Source organism: Scyliorhinus canicula, unplaced genomic scaffold (genome assembly GCF_902713615.1).
Source record: "Scyliorhinus canicula unplaced genomic scaffold, sScyCan1.1, whole genome shotgun sequence".
In the NCBI taxonomy this organism is placed as follows: Eukaryota; Metazoa; Chordata; class Chondrichthyes; order Carcharhiniformes; family Scyliorhinidae; genus Scyliorhinus; species Scyliorhinus canicula.
The window spans coordinates 1,100,564-1,117,043 of NW_024055751.1; the positions used below are offsets into that span (position 1 = coordinate 1,100,564).

General features: G+C 46.7%; 1 protein-coding gene across 1 annotated transcript; it reads left to right on the forward strand.

Annotated features, from left to right (window-relative positions):
* The first annotated feature begins 8,824 nt into the window (after nucleotides 1-8,824).
* Nucleotides 8,825-12,030, forward strand: LOC119960904 (gastrula zinc finger protein XlCGF26.1-like). Its single transcript, XM_038788479.1, has 2 exons — nucleotides 8,825-8,854; nucleotides 10,519-12,030. Exons 1-2 carry the CDS (start codon nucleotides 8,825-8,827, stop codon nucleotides 12,028-12,030), a joined length of 1,542 nt encoding a protein of 513 aa, XP_038644407.1.
* The last annotated feature ends 4,450 nt before the right edge of the window (nucleotides 12,031-16,480 follow it).

The following is a 16,480-nucleotide window of genomic DNA, read 5'->3' on the forward strand; positions in this document are numbered from 1 at the left end:
CCTCCTTCTGCACTGTAGGAATCTATGATTCTATGTGTGTCAATACATGAATGTGGCTGTAATGAGGTTTCAAGGAGCTGAGTTCAAATGATCAAAGGGCAATATGCAGTCTGCTGTACAGCATTAAAATCTGCAAAACTACGAGTTAAAAGGCAAGCTATTTGGTACAGTTTTTGGGGGAGTGTGGGAAGGCGAGATGAGCAGTATTGTTAACCAGAACATCATGTGCGTTTGATGCAATATGTTTGAGTGTACTCTAAATCATGTTTGGTAGGTAATATTTTGTTTGTACAAGAACACTTCCAACCTTCTTAAAAAAAAATTAACCTGGTGTGCCCATTTAATGATCTACCTTGAATATCCTGGGGTTGGCTGGGGTGCATTGTACTCAACCATCTCCCTTGGCTGCATGGTGAAGTGTGTAACAGGGCGAGTTGCTACATTTAAATTGCAAATATTTGCTCTTTGTCTTTGTCCAAAGATCAATTTTGTGTAATGCTCTGAGAATAGTAATGATGTGACTTTGAAACCACTTGTCTCAATTGCACTCAATAAAGCTCATTTGAAGGACAAAAAAAAAAATTAATTGCCCTTGAACTGAGCGGTTTGCTCAGCCATTTCAGAGGGCATTTTAAGAGTCGACCACTTTGCTGTGGGTCTGGTGTCACATGTCGGCCACACCAGGTAAGGGCAGGAGATTTCCTTCCCTAAAGGACATGAGAGATCCAGATGGGGTTTTATGACAAACAACGATGGTTTCATGGTCATCATTAGACTTTTAATTCCAGATTTTTAAAAATTGAATTCACATTCCACCATTTCATATACTAACTAAGAAGTTAATTTCTGGACTAAAGAATTGTGAGTTCTTCAAAGATGCAACAAGCAAAGTGGATAAAGGGGACCCTGTAGATGTAATGTATTTGGACTTCTGGAAGGTGTTTGATAAATTGCCACACAGGTTAATTGACAAGGCGAATTCACATGGGATTAGGAGTAATTTATTAGTTTAGATAGAAGACTGGCTGACAGACAGGAAACAGAGAGTCAGGATAAATGGTTCTTTTTTGGATGGCAAGATGTAACTAATGGGCTGCCACAGAGTTCAGTCCTTTGGCCCCAGCTATTTATAATCTATATTAACAACTTGGATACAGGGATAGAAGGTTCCATAGCCAAATTAGTAGATGACACAAAAATAGTTGGGACAGGAAGCTGCAATGAGAAAATAAGAACCTTACAAATGGATATAGTAGGTTCGGAGAGTGGTCCAAAATGTGGCTGATGGAGCTTATTGTGGATAAGTGTGAGGTCATGCATTTTGGTCAAAAAAAATGGAAAGGCAGCTTATCTAAATGGGGAGCGACATTTGGGTGCTCTTATTAGGGGCTGGTTTAGCTCACTGGGCTAAATCACTGACTTTTAAAGCAGGCCAGCAGCATGGTTCGATTCCCGTACCAGCCTCCCAGGACAGGAGCCGGAATGTGGCGACTAGGGGCTTTTCACAGTAACTTCATTGAAGCCTACTCGTGACAATAAGCGATTTTCATTTCATTTCATATAGAGGGATCTGGGTGTCCTTGTGCGTGATTCACATAAAATGAGCATGCACGTGCTGCAGATAATCAGGAAAGCAAATGGAATGTTAGCAAAAGGAACTGAGGAAGGAAATATTGTTGCAACTATACAAGGCATTGGTAAGTCCGCACCTGGATTATTGTGCACAGTTTTGGTCCCCTTATTTGAGGAAAGATGTAGTGGCATTGGAGGCAGTTCAGAGGAGGTTCACGAGATTTATTCCAGAGAGAGGGGAGATTGAATAGTTTAGGCCTATACTCTCTCTAAGAAGAATGAAGGAAGATCTAATTGAGGTAAACAAGATGCTAAAAGGTATGGATAATGGGTGGCATGGTAGCACAGTGGTTAGCACTGTTGCTTCACAGTGCCAGGGTCCCGGGTTCAATTCCCGGCTTGGGACACTGTCTGTGTGGAGTCTGCACATTCTCCTTGTGTCTGTGTGGGTTTCCTCCAGGCGCTCCGGTTTCCTCCCACAAACCCTAAAAGACATGCTGTTCGGTAATCGGACATTCTGAATTCTCCGTCTGTGTTCCTGATCAGGCACCGGAATATGGCAACTAGGGGATTTCCACAGTAACTTCATTGTAGTGTTAATGTAAACCTACTTCTGACAATAATAAAGATTATAAAGTAGACGTGGAGCTGATGCTTCCTGTTGTGGGGCATTTTAAACAAGAGGTCACAATCTTAGAATAAGAGGTAGCAAATTTAAAACAGATTTGAAGAGAAACTACTCCCAAAGGGTTGTCAATCTGTGGAATTCGCTACCCCAGAGTATGGTGGATTTAGTGACAGTGAGTAAATTCAAGGAGGAATTAGACAGATTTTTAATTGGTAATGGGTTGAAGGCTTATGGAGAATGGTGGAGTTGAGCCCAGGATGGGATCAGCCATGATTATTTCGAAGATGTTTCGGTGAGGGAGGCTGCATTGCCTACTCCTGCTCCTCGTTCGTGCGTTCTCGTGAGGAGATACTCTGGCTGATTTTGCAGTCCAGCTCTTGATCTTTAGCATTGCAGGTAGCAGGTGATGAATATATCAGCTATGATAGAATGGCACAGCATATTCGATGGACCAAGTTGCCTAAATCTCCTCCTGTATCTTACGAATTTATGACTGTACACAGTACCATACTGTTCACTGTACCTCAGTACATGTGACCAGAAAACAAATACAATACAAACAAATCTTGTTTACCCATCCTGTGTGCTCACTTTCCTTTTAAGAAGTTGAAATTTCCCATTCTTCTATCCCTATAATCGTAATCCTCCTGATCTGCAATCTCCTCCCCACACACCCCTTCAAGATCTCTGCACTAAGGTCAGCACGGTGGCACAGTGGGTTAGCCCTGCTACCTCACAGCACCGAGGTCCCAGGTTCGATCCCGGCTCTGGGTCACTGTCCGTGTGGAATTTGCACATTCTCCCCATGTTTGTGTGGGTTTCGCCCCCACAACCCAAAGATATGCAGGCTAGGTGGATTGGCCACTCTAATTTGTGCCTTAATTGGAAAAAGTTAATTGGGTACTCTAAATTTATTTATTATTATTTATTTATTTTTAAATTTAGAGTACCCAATTAATTTTTTCCAATTAGGGGGCAATTTAGCGTGGCCAATCCACCTAACCTGCACATCTTTGGGTTGTGGAGGCGAAACCCACGCAAACACGGGGAGAATGTGCAAACTCCACACGGACAGTGACCCAGAGCCGGGATCGAACCTGGGACCTCAGCGCCGTGAGGCAGCAGGGCTAACCCTCTGCGCCATCGTGCTGCCCTCTCTAAATTTATTTTAAAAATAAGATCCCTGCACTCATTTAATTCCAACCACGACAGCATTCCTGATTTTATTCGGTCCACCATTACTGACCTTTTATCATTTGACTAGGCCCCAAGCTCTGGAATTTCCTCCTTAAAGCTCTGCGACTCTCTCACTCACTTTCCTCCATTAAGATTATCCTTAAAATCTAATATCTCCTCTTGTGGCCCAGTGTCAATTGTTATTTTGTAACATTTCTCTGAAATGTCTGAAAAAGCTTTATTCTGTCAAAATAAATCTGAATTATTGTCAGAGTTCTGGAGATGTATCATTGTTCTGTCTCATAAAGAGGAATTTGTAACTCAGAGTGAAATGTCATGATGAAGCGTTTCAAAAATGTTGCCCTCAACAATGATGGCGACTGAGCCTGAACTCCGCTGCTGCTGCCCCCAATAAATATGGTAGATGCGCGTGCGCACTGCTGCTAGTGCCCAAATAAAGTTGATGTGTGCGCATGTGCACACCCCCGCTCGCGCGCGGCAGAGATGGCGATCTTGTTGTCCCGTCTATGAGAAAACCCGCTCAGGGCCCCCGGTACCGGTAGGTTATTTTTAGGGTTTCCGGTTTATATAACATATTTACGAAGCGTGTCCAACGACGCGTCTGATTCATCTCTCCCTCGGTCCCGCCATTCCCACCTTTACGGATTGTGAATCCGAGAAAGAACTTTCTCAGCGCCGCCATTGATCGCACTGCGCATTCTTCACTAGGCCCAGTCCTGCATCCTCGTTCGCTCCGATTGGCTGGAGGACCAGCCGATCCTGACCAGTCCTCCGAATCCGCCCCCTGAACCCTATTGGTTAGGACCTGCCGTCAATCACGTCACGTGAGAGGTCAGTGTCGGGGGGGCGTGGTTTACAAATCCCGGGTGCGGCGCAGAGCCGAACAATGAACATTCTCCACTCTCACTTTCCGTCACTTCCGGCTTCTCTCCACAAACAACCTCATAGAGACCAGGGGGGAGAGACACTGACCCAGTGACAATGTCACTGCATTAGTCACCCAGAGAGACAGGAAACTGTTCTGGGGACATCGGCTCCAATCCATTAAACTATTAAAATCGGGAATCTAAAGTTAGTCTCAGTGATTGTGACTGAGCGTCACTGAGAAAATCTCCAATGTCACTGGATTAGGTAAAAAAGTAGTTAGTTTAAAGTCTGTTGTTGGGAGACTGTTGGAATCCATTATTGAGGAAGCAGTATCTGGACATTTGGAAAGTCAAACTGCAATCCATCAGAGTCAGTGTGGTTTTGTGAAGGGTAGATTGTGTTTGATTCATTTCTTCCAGTTCTTGGAAGATGTAACAAGCCAAGTGGATAATGGGGTCCTGTAGATGTATTTGGATTCCCAGAATACGTTTGATAAGGTGTCACACAAAAGGTAATAACCAAGGTAAAATCCCACGGGGTTGAGAGATAATATATTAGCTTGGATAGAGGATTGGCTAACCAGCAGAGAGTGGGGATTAGATTTATTGACACATGTACTGAAGAAAAATATTTCTATCCAGAGGGTGGTGACGGTCTGGAATGTACTGCCTTCGGAGGGTGATCGAGACGGGTTGCCTCACATCCTCTAAAAAAGTGCCTGGATGAAGACTGGCACGTCATAACATTGAAAGCTATAACATAACACCAAGTGCTGGTAAATGGGATTAGGTAGGTGGGCCAGGTTTATCATGTGTCGGTGCAAATTCGGTGGACCGAAGGGCCTCTTCTGCACTGTGAATGAAATTAAATGAAAATCGCTTATTGTCACAAGTAGGCTGCAAATGAAGTTACTGTGAAAAGCCCCACATTCCGGCGCCTGTTCAGGGAGGCTGGTCCGGGAATTGAACCGTGCTGCTGGCCTGCCTCGGTATGCTTTAAAAACCAGCGATTTAGCCCAGTGTGCTAAACCAGCCCCTCTGAGTTGCTGATGATACAAAGTCCGGTGGCATCATAGACAGCATAGATGATTGCATTAAATTGCAAGGAGATATTGACTGACAGACAAGGTGAATGGGCAAGATTGTGGCATTATAAACAAGTGTGAGGTTATCTGTTTTGAACCAAAAAAGGATAGAACTGAGTACTTTCTAAATGGAAAGAGGTTCAGTACAGTGGGTGTCCAAAGAGACTTGGGGTTCATAGAATCTATGGTATGGAGACAGGCCCTTCGGCCCAAACTGGTCCATGCCAACCAAAAAGCTCATCTAAGCCAATTCCATTGGCCTGTATTTGGCCCATATCCCTCTGAACCTTTCCTATCCATGTATCTGTCCAAATGCCTTTTCAGTGTTGTCAATGTCCCTGCCGCAACTCCTTCCTCCGGCAGTTCATTCCGTACCATCCTCTATGGAAAACCATTGCTCCTTAGGTTCCCATTAATTCTTTCCCGTCTCAACCTAAACCTATGCCCTTTAGTTCTCGATTCCCCAACCCTGAGAAAAAGACTGAGTGCATTCACCCTATCCATGCCTCCCATGATCTTATACACCTCTATAAGATCACCCCTCAGTCCCCTACGCTCCAAAGATAAAGGTCCTGGCCTGTCCAATCTTTCCCTTTCACTCAGTCTCTTGAGTCCCGGCAACATACTTGTAAATCTCTTTTGCGCTCTCTCCAGTTTAATAACATCTTTCCTTTAGCAAGGCGACCAAAACTGAACACAATACTCCAAGTGCGACTTCACCAACGTCCTGTACAACTGTAACATAACTTTCCAACTTGTATACTAAATGCCCTGACTGATGAAGGCCAGCATGCCAAAAGCCTTCTTCATCAGAGAATTTGCAGTGCAGAAGGAGGTTATTCGGCCCATCGAGTCTTCCAGAGCTGGATAGCCCTCAGAAAGAGCACCCCACCCACTTATCTACTCTATCCCAGTAACCCCCACTTAATCTTTTTTTTGGACACTAAGGGCAATTTAGCATGCCCAGTCCACCTATCCCGCACATCTTTAGACTGTGGGAGGAAACCAGAGAACACACGCAGTCACGGGGCGAATGTGCAGACTCCACACAGACAGTGACCCAGCTGGGAATCGAACCTGGGACCCTGGAGCTGTGAAGCAACTGTGGTAACCACTATTCTACCGTGCTGCCCTATCTATCTGTGACTCCACCTTTAAAGAACCGTGCACATGAACTCCAAGATCCCTCTGTTCCATGATACACCCTAAGGCCCTACCATTCACTGTGAAAGTCTGACCCTGGATTTGACTTTCTGAAATGCAACTCCTCACACTTATCTGTATTATCATAGAGTATCATAGAATGTACAGTGCAGAAGGAGGCCATTCAGCCCATCGAGTCTGCACCGGCTCTTGGAAAGAGCACCCTACCCAAGGTCAACACCTCCACCCTATCCCCATAACACAGTAACCCCACCCAACACTAAGGGCAATTTTGGACACTAAGGGCAATTTATCATGGCCAATCCACCTAACCTGCACATCTTTGGACTGTGGGAGGAAACCGAAGCACCCGGAGGAAACCCACGCAGACACGGGGAGGATGTACAGACTCCGCACAGACAGTGACCCAAGCCGGAATCGAACCTGGGACCTTGGAGCTGTGAAGCAATTGTGCTATCCACAATGCTACCGTGCTGCCCATGATGGTATTGAACAACATTTGCCATTTCTCAGCCTACTTCCCCAGCTGACAAGATCCTGCTGCAATTTTTGACAACCTTCCTCACTGTCTACAATACCACCTATTTTACTGTCATCTGCAAACTTACTGATCATGCCTTGTACATTCTCATCCAAATCGTTGATATAGATACAAATAGCAATCTCCGTGTTACTAATCTCCTAGTTACTGATCTCCGAGTTACTCCCTACTTAGTTAATTACTCCAGTTTCTCAAATTTAGAACAGATTTCCAACCAGCCAATCAGCTTTACTCTGAGGTACGTTATTTATATTTATTGTGGGGCAGCATGGTGGCACAGTGGATAGCATTGCTGCCTGTGGTGCTGAGGACCCGGGTTCAAATCCTGGCTCTGGGTCACTGTCCATGAGGAGTTTGCACATTTTCCCTGTGTCTGCGTGGGTTTCGCCCCCACAACCCAAAGATGTCCATGCTAAATTGCCCCTTAATTGGAAAAATAATTGGGTGCCAATATTTATTGTTCCGAATTTGCACCAACTCCTCTCCCTGCTGTCTAGACCATGAATCCCCGAGGTACGTTATTTATATTCACTGTTCCGAAGCTCCTCCTGCCTGGGTTCACACCAACCCCTCTCCCTACTGTCTAGGCCGTGAATCCCCGAGGTGCATTATTTATATTTACTGTTCCGAAGCTCCTCCTGCCTGGATTTGCGCAAACTCCGCTCCCTGCTATCTAGGCCGTGAATCCCCGAGGTACATTATTTATATTTACTGTGTTGACCGATTAATGGCTGGAGGATAGGGGCAGGTCATGTGATCAAACCTCCAGGAATACATTTAATCAAAGTTGGCGAAGAGAGAATGTTGTGAATTTCTATCCTAAACTGACAGTGAGGTTTCTGTAAATTTACAGGATACTGGAAGTGGAGGTTTAACAGACGGGAAACACAAACTAAACGTCACATCGCGATCTGACAGATCACTCGGTTCATCAGAACCTGAATTTCAGCAGCATCTGGGTGTGGAAGGTAAAAGGTTTGTCTGTTCTGTCTGTGAGGGAAGATTTGCCATGCTAAATTGCCCGTAGTGTAAGGTTAATGGGGGGATTGTTGGGTTACGGGTTACGTGGGGTTTAAGTGGGGTGATCATTGCTCGGCACAACATCGAGGGCCGAAGGGCCTGTTCTGTGCTGTACTATTCTATTTCAGATCTCAGTGTGACTGGAAAAGCCCCGAGATTCACAAACCCTGGTTAGACCAAACCAGGAGAACTGTGTTCAGTTCTGGGCATCAAACCTGAGGAAGGATAGAATGGCCTCGGAGGGAGTGTAGCACAGATTTACCTGAGTGATATCTGAACCCCCCCCCCCAGGGTTAAATTACAAAACTAGATTATACAAGAGAGTCAGAGATATGATGACACAGAGAATGGCATTCGGCCCATTGAGTCCATGCTAGCTCTTTGGAGCAATCCAGTCAGTGCCATTCTCCTGCTCTATCCCTGTATCTTCGCAGGTTTATTTCCCTCAAATCCAATTTCCTTTTGAAATCAAATGATTCATTGTGTCCATTTCCAAACTCCCTCCTCGGCAGCAAGTTTCAGGTCATTGCCGCTCGCTGTGTAAAAACATATATCTCATATCACCTCATATCTCCTGTACCTTTTACATACAAACTTGGATCAGGCCACTCGGCCCCTCGAGCCTGCTCAGCATTCAATTAGACTGCTGCTGATCTCATTCTAACCTCAACTCCACATTCTTGCCTACCCCGATGACCTTTCACCCCCTTGCCCATCAAGAATGTATCCAGCTCTGCGTTAAAAATATTCAATGACTCTGCTTCCACTGCCTTTTAACGACGTGAGTTCCAAAGTCTTACAACCCTCAAGAGAATAAAAAATCCTCATCTCCATCTGAAATGGGTGACCCCTTATTTTGCAACAGTGACCCCTTGTTCCAGATTCTCCCACAAGAGGAAACATCCTCTCTGCATCCACCCTGTCAAGACCCCTCAGGATCTGATATAGTTCAATCCAGGTTTTACCCAAAACTTTCAATCTGTGTCCTGACAGATTAACTTAATTCCACCCTATCTACGTATCTGCTTGTACGATCAGTGAATGGAAAGAGTTTCTTTGTCTACCCGATGGAAATCTGGCAAAATCTTTTGGACCAGAATCAAATCTCCCCTCAACCTCCTTTGCTGGAACCATACTGGTAAATCTCCTCAGCACCTTCTCAAGAACCTTCACATCCTCCCTGAAGAGTGGTGACCAGAGCTTTATAAAGATGCATAGAATAGAAATAGAATCATAGAATTCCGAAGGTGCAGAATGAGGCCAATCGGCCCATCAAGTCTGCACTGATCCTCTGAAAGGGCACTTGTTTGGGCCCACATTCCTACCCTGTCCCTGTGACCCCCATAGCCCCACATAACCTGCACATCCCAGGACACTAATGGGTAATTTATCAAGGCCAATCCACCTAACGTTCCCTTTAGACTGTTGGAGGAAACCTGAGCACTGGCTGGAAATCCACACAGACACGGGGAGAAAGTGCAAACTCCACACAGTCACCAAGGCCGGAATTGAACCCGAGTCCCTGGCGCCGTGAGGCAGCAGTGCTAATCACCGTGCCACCAGAAGCATAGTTTTGGTATCAATATTACTGTTTATGAATAAAAGCAAATTACTGCGGATGCTGGAATCTGAAGCCAAAGAGAAAATGCTGGAACATCTCAGCAGGTCTGGCAGCATCTGTAGGGAAGGAAAAGAGTTAACAAAGGACCATGAAATGAAAATGAAATGAAAATGGCTTATTGTCACGAGTAGGCTTCAATGAAGTTACTGTGAAAAGCCCCTAGTCGCCACATTCCGGCGCCTGTTCGGGGAGGCTGGTACGGGAATCGAACCGTGCTGCTGGCCTGCTTGGTCTGCTAAAAGCCAGCGATTTAGCTGAGTGAGCTAAACCAGCCCCTCTGGACTCAACATGAGATCTTTTCTCTCCCTACAGATGCTGCCAGACCTGCTGAGATGTTCCAGCATTTTCTCTTTGGTTACTGTTTATGAAGCTCAAGATTGAATTTGCTTTGCCAACTATTCTCTTTAATATGACTTGTAGATATACAAAATCCCTCTTCACCTCTTTCTCACTCCTCCCAAAGAGGCCAGTTGGGTTTTTGTGACAATCCAGCAGTTTTTATGGTCACTTTTTCCCAGTGCCAGCCCCACAAATGACCAGAATCATTCAGCTCAATTTCACAACCTGCCTTTGTGTTTTTGTGGGTTCTCTCTCACTCCCTATTTTCTGTTTTAAATCACTTTCACAGGGTGTTCGAAGGGGAGGCTTCAAAGTCCGGAAACTCAAACCAAGCATCACATTAGGATCTGACAAGAGCCCTCAATTTATCATATCCTGAATATCAGCGGATATTGAACATGGAAGGAAAAAGCATCGTTCACAGTGGGGAGAAACCGTACACGTCATCGGGCCCCATGAGACAGAAATGCAGTCACACTGAGGAGAAACTGTGGAAATGTGCGGACTGTGGGAAAGGATTCACTTCCCCATCCAAGCTGGAAACTCATCGACGTAGTCACACTGGGGAGAGACCGTTCACCTGCTCCACGTGTGGGAAGGGATTCACTGATTCATCCACACTGCGGCAACACCAGCGAATTCACACTGGGGAGAGACCATTCACCTGCTCCAAGTGCGGGAAGGGATTCACTAACTCATCAACACTGCAGAAACACCAGCGAGTTCACACTGGGGAGAGACCATTCACCTGCTCCACGTGTGGGAAGGGATTCACTCAGTCATCCCACCTGTTGCGTCACCAGCGAATTCACACTGGGGAGAGACCGTTCACCTGCTCCACGTGTGGGAAGGGATTCACTAATTCATCCAACCTGCTGAGTCACCAGCGAGTTCACACTGGGGAGAGACCGTTCACCTGCTCCACGTGTGGGAAGGGATTCACTCAGTCAGCCAACCTGCTGAGTCACCAGCGAGTTCACACAGGGGAGAGACCATTCAGCTGCACCAAGTGTGGGAAGGGATTCACTGATTCATCCCACCTGTTGCGTCACCAGCAAGTTCACACTCGGGAGAGACCGTTCACCTGCTCCACGTGTGGGAAGGGATTCACTGATTCATCCACACTGCGGGAACACCAGCGAGTTCACACTGGGGAGAGACCGTTCACCTGCTCCACGTGTGGGAAGGGATTCACTCTGTCAGCCAACCTGCTGAGTCACCAGCGAGTTCACACTGGGGAGAGACCGTTCACCTGCTCCACGTGTGGGAAGGGATTCACTCTGTCAGCCAACCTGCTGAGTCACCAGCGAGTTCACACTGGGGAGAGACCGTTCACCTGCTCCACGTGTGGGAAGGGATTCACTCAGTCATCCCACCTGTTGCGTCACCAGCGAGTTCACACTGGGGAGAGACCGTTCACCTGCTCCACGTGTGGGAAGGGATTCACTCAGTCATCCGACCTGCTGAGTCACCAGCGTGTTCACACTGGGGAGAGACCGTTCACCTGCTCCACGTGTGGGAAGGGATTCACTGAATCATCCACACTGCGGAAACACCAGCGAATTCACACTGGGGAGAGACCGTTCACCTGCTCCACGTGTGGGAAGGAATTCACTGAATCATCCACACTGCGGAAACACCAGCGAATTCACACTGGGGAGAGACCATTCACCTGCTCCGCCTGTGGGAAGGGATTCACTCGGTCATCCCACCTGCTGATTCACCAGCGAGTTCACACTGGGGAGAGACCGTTCACCTGCTCCACGTGTGGGAAGGGATTCACTCAGTCAGCCAACCTGCTGAGTCACCAACGAGTTCACACTGGGGAGAGACCATTCACCTGCTCCACGTGTGGGAAGGGATTCACTGAATCATCCACACTGCGGAAACACCAGCGAGTTCATACTGGGGAGAGACCGTTCACCTGCTCCACGTGTGGGAAGGGATTCACTCTGTCATCCCACCTGCTGAGACACCAGCGAGTTCACACTGATTAGAGACCGTTTCAATGTCCAGACTGTGGGAAGAGCTATAAAAGTTCTGGGGAATTGATGTGTCATCAACGTGTTCACACTGATGAGAGACCGTTCAGGTGCTCTCACTGTGGGACTGGGTTCAGACAATCCTCTTGCCTCACTGTACATCAGCGAATTCACAATGGGGAGAGGCCATTGACCTGCTCCGAGTGTGGGAAGGGATTCACTCAGTCATCCCACCTGCTGAGACACCAGCGAGGCCACAAGTAACCACAGTGATTGGATTTTCCTGTTCCTCACATTCAGGACTGAACCATGTTCATTTGGGTCTCTTTCTCCTAATAATAAACTCCAGCCCATTTACAGGGGCTAATATTCTGGCTGAAAGTTAAATAAATTAGAATTATGTTAAATATGCAGTGTTGAAATTTTTTAATATCTCTGACACAAGTTAGTTCCTTTTTTTTTATAAATTTAGATTATCCAATTATTTTTTCCAATTAAGGGGGCAATTTAGCTTGGCCAATCCACCTACTCTGCACATTTTTGGGTTGTGGGGGCGAAACCCACGCAGACACGGGGAGAATGTGCAAACTCCACACGGACAGTGACCCAGAGCCGGGATCAAACCTGGGACCTCAGCGCTGTGAGGCGGTTGTGCTAACCACTAGGCCACCGTGCTGCCCTAGTTAGTTCCTTTTGAAGTACTCTCGCTCTCCCCTGTCTCTTCCATCCTCACCTCCAACAAGAGTCTGAGGAGCTTGTGAAACTTCTTTGTGACATGAGATTGAGTCAATCCGATCAGCTGCCTCGGCTGCTTCCCTCCCTTCCACGAGCCCACCGGACCAAACTGTCTGTAAATTTCATCCTTTTGACTTCTGGTGGCGGCCATGGAGTAGGAGGTCGAGCTCCCACTCGTGACGGACCGTTTGAACCTATTCTCCCGATTTGTTTCGGAATTCTATTAGAAACATTGGCGGAGAGTGAGACAGTGAGGAGAAATCCCCCACCAGTATGTGGTGCCGTGGACCAGAAATGGTCGTCCAAGAAGAATTAGTTGAGCAGCGAAGCTGACTGTAGAACCTGCAGGAGAGCTTCGCCAAGCAAATGAAGGCAACCTAATTAATTTTCTTTTTTTCTCCCATGTGCACAAAGCGTACTGCCGGATCGACTTCTTTATTCTGAGCATGGTTCTACTGGTGGGGGTGGTTGATACTGAATATTCGGCAATTGCTGTGTTGGACCATGCCCCACATTGGGTGGATTTACGGGCGAATAAGGAGAGAGGGCAGCGCCCGCAATGGAGGTTGGGTGTGGGAATGTTAGCGGATGAGGGGGTGTGCGGGTGGGTGAGGGAATCTATCCAGAACTATTTGGAAATAAATGACACGGGGGATGTCTCGGCAGCAACGGTTTGGGAAGCGCTGAAGGCAGTGGTTAGGGGGGAGTTAATGTCGATACAGACCCATAGGGAAAAGGTGGAGCGAGCAGAGAGGGATAGGGTAGTTGGGGAAATACTCCAGGTGGACAGGACATAGTCGGAGGCCACGGAGGTGGGGTTATTGAAGGAGTGGCAGGGGCTACAAATGGAGTTTGAGCTGTTATCTGGAGGGAAGGCGGAGGAGTAACTGAGGAAGGCGAGGGGGGAGCGGTATACGAGTATGGTGAGGCCAGTACGATGCGAGCGCACGAGCTGAGGAAAAGGGAGGCGGCCAGGGAGCTTGGAAGAGTGAAGGACAGAGGTGGGAACCCGGTCTTGGACCCTGCAGGGGTGAACGGGGTGTTTAAGGAGTTTTATAGCAAGTTATATGAGTCAGAACCCCAGCTGGGGTAGAGGGGATGAGGCAGCTTCTGGGTGAGTTGAAGTCCGAAGGAAGGGCAGGTGGAGGGGTCGGGTGCCCCGACTGGAATTGAAGAAATAGTAGAGGGGCTGGAGGCCAGACATTGGGTAAGGCCCCGGGACCGGACAGCTACCCATTGGAATTTTATAAGTTCTCGGAGATGCTGGGCCCGCTGCTGGTGAGGGTATTTAATGAGGCAAGGGAGCAGGGTGCCCTTCCCCCAACAATGTCACAGGCCTTGATCCTGAAGGAGAAGGACCCTGAGCTATGCGGGTCATATAGGCCAATCTCCCTATTGAACGTGGATGCCAAACTGTTGGCCTCAAGGCTAGAGGGCTGTGTCCCTGAGGTGATAAGGGAAGACCAGACGGGGTTTGTGAAGGGCAGGCAACTTACCAATGTCAGAAGGCTCTTAAACGTTATGAGAGGTGGGAGAGGGAAAGGTATCGATATCTACAAAGAACTCATGGAGTCGGGGGAAACTCAGATAGAGGAGCTAAAGGGCAAATGGGAAGAGGAGCTCTGGGGAGGGATAGAGGCCGGTCTGTGGGCGGATGCCTTGAGCAGAGTCAATACGTCCTCATCATGTGCCAGACTCAGCCTGATACAATTTTTAGTCGTTCACAGGGCAGACATTTTTAAAAAGATTTAGAGTATCCAATTTATTTTTCCAATTAAAGGGCAATTTAGCATGGCCAATCCACCTTGGGGTTGTGGGGGTGAAACCCACGCAAGCACAGGCAGAATGTGCAAACTCCACATGGACAGTGACCCAGAGCCGGGATCGAACCTGGGACTTTGGTGCCGTGAGGCAGCGATTCTAACCACTGTGCCATCGTGCTGCCCCGTTCACCGGGCACACATGCCGGTGGCCCGGATGAGCAGGTTTTTTGGGGTAGAGGAGAGGTGTGTGGTGGGGGACAGCAAGTCATGTCCGTATGCTCTGGGCCTGCCTGAAGCTTGGGGGATTCTGGCAGGGTTTTGCAGATGTCATGTCCACGGACCTAAAAACACGGGTGGTGCCGAGCCCAGAGGTGCAGGATTTTGGAGTGCCGGCAGTCCAGGGGGCGAGAGAGGCTGATGTCTTGGCCTTTGCCTCCCTGGTAGCCCGGAGACGGATATTGCTAGCGTGGAGGGACTCGAAGCCCCGGAATCAGAGATCTGGGTTAGCGACATGGCTGGATTTGTCAAGAGTTGAAAAATCAAGTTTGCCCTCAGAGGGTCAACGCTCGGGTTCATCAGGAGGTGGCACTTTGTTGACTTCTTTAGAGAAAATTAACTGTCAGCAGAGGCAAAAAAGGGGGGTAGTTAGGCCATTCTCTGTTGAGGGTAGGAGGGACTGGTTAGGGATGGAGATGATTTATGCACAATGTTTTATGTGGATTTGCATTGTTTACTGTTGTCACTTATTATGATAAAATTACAAAACCGTAACAAAATGTATTTTTTTTAAAATCAACATCACCAAAATCAGATCATCTGCACATTGCCACATTGCTGTTTGTGCCATGTTGCTTTGTGGAAATTGGCTGCTGCATTTCCTATAACAGTGACGACACTTCAGAAGCTCTTTGGGACATGCTGTGATTGTGAAAGGCGCTACAGAAGTGCAAGTTTTAAATTGAAGATTGATGCTTTCTGATATTAATTGATTTCAGACATCCCCAATTAATAAATTTGCTTTGGTTCGGACAAGACTTTAACCAATTAAATCAAAGGCAGAATTCTGGACAGTAAATTTAAAAAGTTTTTTTAAAGAAAAGCTTTACTGACTGACTTGAAGACATTGACGTTTACTTCAAGGTGGTGACCAGTCTGTGGAAGAGTATTCCTACCTGGCTCCTTCTTTGACACTAATTTCCTTGGAACTCGGCTTCAAGAGTCTTCAGTACTTGGCCAACAAGGAAGACCTTCGGAACCTTGACTTTTACCCCCAAAGTGACCATTACCTCATGTCAGAGTTGGGCCTGTGGTAACATGACCATTGGTTAATTGGGCACCAGTTTAATTTAATTGGATCTTTAATTACTGACACCACCTTCTCTCATTTCCTTTGACAGGAATACAATTGAACTGTTTCATACTATCCCTTTATCTGATTCTGTACAACCGCTTATTCAAACAGTTTCAAATGTTGAGGCTCATCAGAGTTGGAAGGTCTCCCTTGCCAGTACATTTATCCTCATCGCACATTCTTTATATACACAGCGATTAAGCTTTTATATTTTTACAACAAATAAAACTCAGACTTTTACTAGAACTACTGATTCATTATTGTTTAATTAATTGTAACTCAATTAAGGATCACTACTTATTTAATCATGTTACAGACTTGTAGCTAATTAATACATTAATATGTAATTTATACATTTGGTTTATACATACACAGGTTATCGACTGAGTAGTACTACACTCAGTATGCTTCACACGGTGTCTGTGTCCATGTATTTACATTGTGTATTTATCGGCTGTCCTAGATTGTTTCACGTATGGAATGATCTGTCTGGACTGTACGCAGAACAATACTTTTCACTGTACCGCGGTACACGTGACAATAAATCAAATCCAATCAAAGAGACAGTTTCTGACTAATGTTCAGATTGAACAATGAGCCTTCTTAAAAATTATTC